Genomic DNA, 9,799 nt, shown 5'->3' with positions numbered 1-9,799 from the left:
AACAAATATTCAAAAAAATAAAATAATTTAACATAAGATCAATTCAAATTCTGGTGAATATCTTAAAAACTATGAATTTTTATATTCAAACCAGAGTAAAACGACAACAATACTAAAATACACATATACCAAACAATTTATATTAACAAACATAGACCTAGTTAGTCTTGAAAAAAGAGGAAGATTTATCCCCAGAAAAGAATCCTAATTTCAAATAATTTAGGATCTTTCCAATACTATATGAAATATAGAAAGATCAAGTTATATACATAAGAAAAAAAAGGAAATATAAATATTTATGATTCCATGTTTAAGTATCAAAATATTTTTTATGTGGGACAATCTCATGATTTTAACATAGTAAAATTAAAAGATAATGATACTTTAATAATATTTTTTTATAACATTTTAACATCGTGTTATTTTGTAATTGATAAATGTTAGTGTTTATAATTATTATTATGAGTAAATTTTTACACGTAAATAATTTAAAATGTTTTAAAAAAACTAAATATACAGTAACTCAAGTATAATATTCCAAGAATCTATTCCTGTATATTAATATTAGATAATGTAATAATAATAAAAATGTATTTTTAAATGATTAAAAAAGAATCTATAAACTAAACACGCATTCACCCAATGAAGAAACCTGGAAAGTGGTTGAATATTGACGCCGCCTCGTTTGTTCTTGAAAGAGCCATCACACAGGAACAATATTACATCACCAAATGACTATTAACTTTGAATTTTCGACGTTCAAACAATTGTCGCTCCCACTTTCTCTTAAAGCAAAACAAAAAACAATCCCTAACCGACAAAAGTAATAGCGAAAGAAAAGAAAAACACTTTCAAGCTTTCCAGAACATTTGTCAAAATTTGGCTCCACATATGTAAATTCTTTTCCTACTTTCATATAATCATAATAATTTTATTATTTTTAATAATTATTTTATAGTCAATGATGACTTATAATCTGATAATTTCTGATTGATAATGAATTTTCTAAAAACTGACAATAATCAGTATTCGTTATATTATAAAATTCAGTCCATAAGAATAAAATCATATATCTTTTAATATTTTTCAAAACTTAATTTTTGACGATCAGATTGTTAACTATAAGCACATGTATATTAAAATTTAGAACAAATTATTAACACTGACAAATCAAACATTTCATATTTGTCTATATTTTATGAGTTATATATACTATGTTAATTTTGATGAACTATCGAATAAAATTAAGTTTGTTTCTAATTTTGTATTGATTTAATAGCACATTTTGAGAATAAAGTATCTAGTTAAATATTATCGAAAGTATGGTCGTTTGATGTGATTTACACTTGTGTCATTTGAACTCTCCTATATATACATAGTTATTGTAATAATTTAAATTTAAATATGTTCTTAGTACCTATAGAAATTTTTTTTTAGTTTTTATCTCTATGAAATAAAATTCCTTACATTTTACCTCAGATTATAAAACGACTAAATTTTATTTTTATCCCTGTAAGATATATTTCACTTATTTATGGATAGTTGATGATCTATCTATTATTTATCGTCATTTAATAGATCGTTCAATCAATTTTTTCAAAATAAAATCTTTCTTAGTTTTTAAAAATTTTAAAAAAATACATGTTATGAGACTGTTTAAAAAATATATTTCTGAAATGTTTTTAAAAAATATACTTTTAAAAATTTGATTCTATATACTTGACTAATTATCATTTAGGAAATATATTTCAACAATTTTAACGAAGTGCCATTTATATACTAAAAGTGTTTGAAATAAAATCATCATTTACAACAAAATTTAAAAGAACATTTTACTATGAATTAATTTCATTCTTAAAATGTTAAAAAAATTACACTATGTAACTTTCTTAATATTAATAGATGAAAATAAAAGTATTAATAGATGATAATAATATATTGTAATTCATTTACTGTAAATAAGCATCTTTTCACTATGCGGCTTGAAAAAAATAATAATAATAAAATAAATAAATAATAATTCAAACTTGTAAGAGAGAACCTGTAACGGTGGACTCCTTCCACATAATTTCATTGCTTTTCCCTCCTTCACCTTCTTTCGCTGTTCTCTGTCTGTAACTAACTTGTCCTTTAAGTCTCTCTCCTCTCTCTCTCTCTCTCTAGAATTTCTTCTTCCACTCTCTGCAAAAGTCTAGGGTTTCTGAATCCTCTGTGCTTCCTCTACACCTTCATCATCATCTTCTCCCTCACGAGATGACGAGCATGGAGAGTTTGATCGGTTTGGTGAACAGAATCCAGCAGGCCTGCACCGTGCTCGGCGACTATGGCGGCGACGCCGATAACAACGCCTTCTCTTCTCTATGGGAAGCTCTTCCTTCTGTCGCCGTCGTCGGCGGTCAGGTCATCACCTTCACCATCACTAAACATGAACATGCTCTGTTCGTAGAAGTAGAAATCATCTAAAAACAAAAGGAGAAAATGAACTCACGTAGAATTTATTAGGTTCTGTTTGTTTGTGTTGTTCTCCAGTCAAATTAGAGTTTCACCTCGCTAATCAAATTTGTAGAAACCTTGAATACAAACCTTTATATTGCGCGAATTAAAATTTGATTCGAAGAATAACTCAAATAACACACTTAGAAGGAAATAATACATCGAAGTTTTTTTCCAATACGTCAACATGTTCTTTGTATGCAAGTAAAAGGTGAAGGATCCAAGAATAAGTATAAAAAACATACGTGTTTTTGGTGCTGTTTATGTTGTTCTGGAGTTTAGCTTAGAGTTTCGTCTTGATAATTAATCCCTGTGATCTTTCAATACGAACCTTTACTAGGTTAAGTGAAACTCCAATCAGAGAATAGCCAAACAACAGCTGTAAAGAATCGTAAAGTTTTGTCCGAAACTTGAACATGTTCTGTTGTATCATAGGAGTAGAAGTAAAACAATCCAAAAATAAGAAGAGAAAGCATATATACTATTTCTTTGATGTTGTTTGTGTCGTTCCCTAGTCAAAATTAGAGTTTTACCTCCATGATCAATGCGTACAATTCTTTATTACAGATATTTGTTATGTGAAGTAAAACTTCAACTGGAGAGAAAACACAAAACATTTGTTTCATAAGTTTTTGTTCAAAACGTCAACATGTTCTGCTGTATGCTAGGAGCAGAACTACAACCATCCAAAAATAAAAAGAGAAAAGACAGATACAATTTCTTAGGCGTTGTTTTATGGCAAAAATTTGAGTTTCACTTTTGAATTGAATCTACATAATCGTTTAATACAAATCTTTGTTCAGTTCTAAAATAAGAATCATTCAAAAAATAAAATTAATTTATTTGTTTATTTATTGAAAATTAATAGAGTTCGGGTAAGTCTTCGGTTCTGGAAAGCATCGTTGGACGTGACTTTCTTCCTAGAGGATCAGGTTCGCTCGCCCTCTCTCTCTCTGTTCCTTTTCTATTTTTGTGGAGTGTGATATTTATTTAGGCGCAGTTTGATAAACTTAACAAAAGGAAAATAATAAACATAAAATTAATTAAACTTATTTCATCATTTTAATTTTTGAAAACTCTAGTTTGAGCTTATTGAAAAGTTTGTCCAAAAAAATCTTAGTTAATTTAGCTAATTGATTTTGAATTGGAGTTTGTGTTTGAATTGCAGGAATTGTGACGAGGCGTCCATTAGTGTTGCAGCTTCACAAGGTTGATGGCAAAGCGAAGGAGTATGCAGAGTTTCTTCACATGCCAGGGAAAAAGATCACTGATTATGGTATTGTGGTTCAGTAACTGATTTTGCTTGCTGCTGGTGTAATTCGTGTTACTGTTATGTATTTAATGGTTTACTAGTTGATGGTTTTCACGAGTTGAGACTTGTGCTGTGATGAATAAATTATTTGCTAATTATAGAAATATGATAGGATGTTCTTTTTTGCTTCTCCTGTTTCTGTCTTGCTTGTAGAACAATTTGAAAGCTTGTTTCCGTTTTGTGGTTTTTTTTTTCTTTGATTCCGTTGTGTTTCAATTGTTTTTGCGTGCGTGTCCCCTATAATTGTGTAGTATATTTTAGGTTTCGTGTTGTTAGACTCACAGCCAGCGTTAATTAACTGTGGATTTACTCATTCTAGCGATTTGTTTTTTTGTCATTATCCTTAAACTACTAGTTCGCTTGCAATTTATCATACACTGCTATCTTGCGATCATTGTACTGCTTCACAGTTAGCTCACTGGTGCAATTATTTGTGTGGTGTTTATAATCTAACTGATATTTTCATTCCTTTTTATAATTTTAATTTCTTTTTGTAGCTTTTGTTCGCCAGGAGATTCAGAATGAAACTGATAGAGTAACGGGGAAGACAAAGCAAATATCTCCTGTTCCAATTCACCTTAGCATTTACTCTCCACATGGTGCACTTTTATTGTTTATTGCCTTTAACTTCTTACTACTAGATGGATGATTTGCTGCAAACTCATGTTTTTGTTATCTATTTTTGAATTAAAGGATTTTTTTATTGAAATAGAAAAATGAATACCAAACTGAGGTAATAGTATTCCCATACCATTTCAAAGTAAAATAATTTGCAATAACCCAAATGGTGTGTTGATCAATATAACAGATTCCTATTATCTGTTAGCTTTTTTTGTGAAGTAATCTCCCTCGAAATAATCATTGGCTGAATACCATAAGGAACTCAACAATCTCGTTGTTCAAAAGGAAAGAAACCCCCAAGGGAGGAAGGAAGAACGTCTATTATCCTTCTAAATATTTAAACACTTGAATTACTATTATTCCTTCTTTACTTGCCATCAAAAATATCATTACAACTCTAAGAACCAGAGGAATTCAAGCTCTAGGCTGTCGTGTACTACATTTGAAGATAGGCAGAGTTAAGTAAAGTGAGAAATGTTAACATATCAGGAGCCTTCCTATACATCTAATACAGGTAAAATATAGAACACTGGCAAATGCTATAAATCTGGCTATTAGGGGATGACATAAAAAAATAACGTGATGGCAAAGGGAAAGACTAAGAAAAAGAAGTATCAACAATCTGAATATTTTGAAAACCTATTACATGAACCGTTTCCTGTCCTTAAGCTATTATAAGGACGAAGAATAGCCTAAAGAAATGGATTTACGGGAAGACTAGACTAACATGAATTTACAGAGGTCTTCAGGCGCTTCTTACCCCATTATTTGTGTAGTTTCAGTTTCCAACTACTAAGGCCGATAAATTGTAAAATGAATTTGCCCTCCTTTTTTTGCTTTTGTTCCACCTGTACGTACAAAGCTTGCTGATTTGCTGAAATCTACTTCCCCAGCTCTGCTTCCAATTAAATAAAGCAGGACTAGAACATCTTTTAATAAGGGTAGCTGGCAAAATTGGACTGACCAATTGGACAATCCGAATAACTCATAATACAGGTTTGGTTAGACTGGAAAATAGTGATCTAAATTGAAGTGGAGCAATGTTGATCCGACCCATTTGGTGCACGGCTTAACTATCCTGACCCAGGACATAGTCTCATGGGTCAACTTCTTTTTAAAAATAATTGCTATAATTAAAAAAAATTGAAAATAATGTTAGTCCGTTGTGCTGGGTCAGGCAATCGGATTCACCAGTCTTATCTACACTTTCACTTGCTATCTTGGTAGTTACAGCTGCTTTGTTATAGTTTACTCATGACCTTTGCTCTTGATTGCCTCTATATATTTGATGTTAAGCACTGATCATTTTTAAAATTTTATATTTGATTTATACTCATTCATTTTTTTACTTAGGTGAGTTCATTTCACCAGTATTACTTTTATGTATAATTATGTGGCATAACATTTGACTAGTTTTTCAGTTATGTGTGTTTCCTTATTCAATCTCCGTTTGTGTGAGCAGTTGTCAACCTAACTTTGATTGATTTACCTGGATTGACTAAAGTTGCTGTAGGTATGACTTGCATTCAATTTATCACTGTAATTTTGTTTTAGACTATGTGATAGAGTTTTTAGTTTATACTGATTAGCAATTGTCATTTTCAGAGGGACAGCCTCAGACTATTGTTGAAGACATTGAAAATATGGTTCGGTCTTATGTTGAGAAGGTAAAAGAAGTTTTCTGACTTTGCTTAATTTCTTCTCACTCTTCCTATTGAATAACCTTGATTGGATAATTCATTGTTATTTCATTTAGCTCTTGTACTTTCACCACTGAGACTGGAGACATAAACTGCCTATTTCCAATTTCTCCGTTTCTATGGTGTTGGTAGTTGATTACCATTTTATACCTTGTTGAAATGTTTATTTATAAATTGGTCACCAAGAGGTGATGGTGGTAAGATACACATTTACTTTAACTGGTACTATACTTGATTCTTTGACAGCCTAATTGTATTATACTGGCAATATCTCCGGCGAACCAGGACATAGCAACTTCGGATGCTATTAAGCTTTCGAAGGAGGTGGATCCCTCTGGTACATAAATTTTCTGTGGAATGATGATTTGTTTATTACCTTTGCTCGGGTCATTATGTGTCACTGAAATCCTTGACTATAAATAATCCAGGTGAGAGGACATTTGGAGTGTTGACAAAACTGGATTTAATGGACAAAGGAACTAATGCATTGGATGTAATCTTTCTTTCTCCTTCTAGCATGTTCCCTCTCTCGCTGTGGTTATGATGTATACCTTTAAATTTCTAAAAGTTTTAGCAGTGCCCTGTATAACCATATAATTAGTTTGCCTTACCCATTTTTTTCCCTTAAGGTCCTTGAAGGAAGATCTTACCGTCTGCAACACCCCTGGGTTGGTGTAGTAAATAGATCCCAAGCAGATATCAATAAAAACGTTGATATGATTGTTGCTAGGCGTAAGGAGAGTGAGTATTTTGAAACCAGTCCTGACTATGGACACTTAGCCAATCAAATGGGTTCCGTATACCTTGCAAAGCTTCTCTCACAGGTCTGTCTTTCAGAAAGTTGTTCTTTCCTTTCTTTAATTAAAAATTTGTTATTTTAATCATCTTAATTATATTGTAGCATTTGGAGTCAGTAATTAGGGCACGAATACCCAGTATAACATCTTTGATAAACAAAACAATTGAAGAACTTGAATCAGAGATGAATCAGATTGGGAGACCAATTGCTCTTGATGCTGGGGTGAGTGGTTTATATTTGTGATTATTTCCTGAATGTACGTACTCTTTCTATAGTATGCTGCAGAAGAATATTTTAACTATTCTTTCTCGTACAGGCTCAACTATACACCATCCTAGAACTATGCCGCGCATTTGATAAGATATTCAAGGAGCATTTAGACGGAGGGTAAATATATGCTATGATATTCACGTTTACTCTATTAGACTATCTTATTTGAATTTTTTTCGGAGGGTAAATATTTGCTAGATGTTCAATTTTACTCTATATGATACTGGTTTATTTGATTTTATTTTTGGGTGGATGGCATGTTGTTATTGAAACTCGACTATTTTCAACCATCCTCAAGGGTTTTATTGTGTATGTTTGGGTTAGCTTAATTTGAGTGAAATAGTTTTTTTCTTGCAATTTCATACGAAAAAAAGGAAAGAGAAAAACCAACTATTTCCCTTAGAAGGTCGTTAATAAACATGCACTTACTTCAAACTAGGTATGACTTTTCCCCACCATCATCGTCTTGAATTAGATTTGATATCTAAGTAATTCTCTTTTGGTTTTCATCTAGCTAAATCCTATTTAAAATCTGGTTTTGTTTTGGTTCTTGTTCTTTTCTAGACAAAAAGCACTGTATACTAATTTAATGTACCACCTGAATATGGTAAAGCAATTTGGAATGATAGTCATGAATAATCTTTCTTTGTGGTCTACAAGTTGAGAGGTATCTTTGGTTACATATGACCCTTTTGTTTATTGTCATAGGCGATCAGGTGGAGATAAAATCTATAATGTCTTTGATAATCAGCTTCCTGCTGCGTTACGGAAGCTTCCATTTGACCGTCATCTATCTCTTCAAAATGTAAGGAAAGTGGTATCAGAGGCAGATGGTTACCAGCCTCACTTAATTGCCCCAGAGCAAGGTTACCGTCGCCTGATCGAGGGAGCTCTCAGCTACTTTAGAGGCCCTGCTGAAGCTTCAGTTGATGCAGTAAGTATACCTGGTTGTACTTTTTCCTCCTCTTCTTTTTTAATTAAATCTTACATAGAAATTAAAGCGGGATTTCTTTGATTTCGATGTAGGTTCACTTTGTCTTGAAAGAACTTGTGAGGAAATCAATAGCTGAAACTCAGGTAAAATTTGGGATTTATTTTTGGACATAACTTGAGACACATACCTACAGTAGGTAAAACTTCATTATTGATAGGAAAACATCAAAAGCATTAAAAAGAACTGTGTCTAAGTTATGTCCTTTTATTTTATAGTATCTTTGTTGGTTTAAGGTTCCTAGAAATAAACTATGAATTTATGATTGAATAGGAACTAAGACGTTTCCCAACTCTTCAAGCCGAACTAGCTGCAGCTACAAATGAGGCTTTAGAGAAGTTCCGTGAAGAGAGTAAGAAGACAGCTATTCGACTGGTCGACATGGAAGCTACGTATCTCACTGTGGAGTTCTTCCGGAGACTTCCTCAAGAAATGGAGAAAGCCGGAAATCCAGCTAATCAAGCTACCCCCAATGAGGATCGATATGGAGAAGGACATTACAGGAGGATTGGATCAAATGTGACTTCCTATATTGGTATGGTGTCAGACACTCTCAAGAACACTATTCCAAAGGCTGTGGTTTTTTGTCAAGTCAGAGAAGCAAAACTATCATTGCTAAACCATTTCTACACACAAATAGGGAAGAAAGAGGTAATAGTCCGCTTTAACTTTAATTGCTCTCTTATTCTGGTAACAAATATTACACAATCATGGAAGTATTTTGGTTTGCTTCGGATATACTTCCAAAGTGAGGTATCCAATTTTAATTTTTATACAACAAAACTGTAAGTTCTGTGGTTATTTTTATTTCAAATATATTCATGATGTTTGATCTGCTATTACTGCTGGTGCAGCCTAAACAGCTATCCCAGTTGTTAGATGAAGACCCTGCCTTGATGGAGAGGAGGCAACAATGTGCCAAAAGGCTTGAACTGTATAAAGCAGCAAGGGATGAAATTGATTCTGTTTCCTGGGCACGATGATCTCGGTTGTCATGGGACTTTTTTAGAGTCTATATTATTTGAGTTTTCAGGTTTGTATATTCATTGACATGAAAAACAAAATAAGGTTTGTATATTCATTGACATTAAAAACAAAATCATAGGATAGATGGAGCTAATTGTTGTTTCTTATCCCAGGAGTTTGTACATGAAAAGAGGTCACAAACTATATTATTTTATTAAAAATTAAAATTACATTTTTTTTAATTTGAATACTTTTTCTAGTTGAATGGCATATGATCTTACGGATTCAGTTGCAGACTTTGACATTAGGGGCTTACAAGCTAGTTCATTTGATTTGGGACCCTGTATTTGCACTTATTTGTACACCTTTTTGTTGTAGGTTTTTTCTAAACCACTCCCATCGATCCTAATCTCCTTCTCTAATGCACGCACGAATATCCCTAAATTATATGTAATTGTAGTTCCTCTTGTTCCCTTACTCCAATACGTGATGTGTCAGTATGGGATTGGGGTACCGTTAGGTTATGAATTCTTTCACCCGTGAGAATTTATTTACAAAACATTTGAAAATAGAAGAATTTTCTTCAACTTTTAACCTATGTGAAAAATAAATCATTATTCTAAGAAAATAATCTTGTTACTAATAGA

The 9,799-nt window shown here is 32.2% G+C and overlaps 1 protein-coding gene across 2 annotated transcripts; it reads left to right on the top strand.

The window, feature by feature from the left end:
* Nucleotides 1-2,049: 2,049 nt before the first annotated feature.
* LOC108347658 (phragmoplastin DRP1E) lies at nt 2,050-9,400 on the top strand. Of its 2 annotated transcripts, XM_017587046.2 has the most exons (15): nt 2,050-2,400; nt 3,362-3,425; nt 3,662-3,769; nt 4,303-4,404; nt 5,889-5,939; nt 6,032-6,093; nt 6,373-6,463; nt 6,555-6,619; nt 6,756-6,950; nt 7,028-7,147; nt 7,242-7,312; nt 7,904-8,129; nt 8,222-8,272; nt 8,460-8,837; nt 9,041-9,400. In XM_017587046.2, the coding sequence occupies exons 1-15, from the start codon at nt 2,254-2,256 to the stop codon at nt 9,167-9,169; spliced, it is 1,860 nt and encodes a 619-aa protein (XP_017442535.1). In that variant the 5' UTR covers nt 2,050-2,253; the 3' UTR covers nt 9,170-9,400. The 2 variants fall into 2 exon arrangements, with proteins under 2 accessions (XP_017442535.1, XP_052724461.1); XM_052868501.1 differs by lacking the exon at nt 3,362-3,425 and having other exon boundaries at nt 2,060-2,400.
* The last annotated feature ends 399 nt before the right edge of the window (nt 9,401-9,799 follow it).

Source organism: Vigna angularis, chromosome 9 (assembly GCF_016808095.1).
Source record: "Vigna angularis cultivar LongXiaoDou No.4 chromosome 9, ASM1680809v1, whole genome shotgun sequence".
NCBI lineage: Eukaryota > Viridiplantae > Streptophyta > Magnoliopsida > Fabales > Fabaceae > Vigna > Vigna angularis.
The sequence above is the reverse complement of the archived record's forward strand: the minus strand, read 5'-3'. Positions and strand labels throughout refer to the sequence as shown.

Coding starts and splice junctions, on each gene's coding strand:
- LOC108347658 (XM_017587046.2), top strand. CDS start 2,254: ATGACGAGCATGGAGAGTTTGATCGGTTTGGTGAACAGAATCCAGCAG. Junction 2,401..3,361: donor TCGCCGTCGTCGGCGGTCAG/GTCATCACCTTC, acceptor GAAAATTAATAG/AGTTCGGGTAAGTCTTCGGT. Junction 8,273..8,459: donor AATCAATAGCTGAAACTCAG/GTAAAATTTGGG, acceptor ATGATTGAATAG/GAACTAAGACGTTTCCCAAC.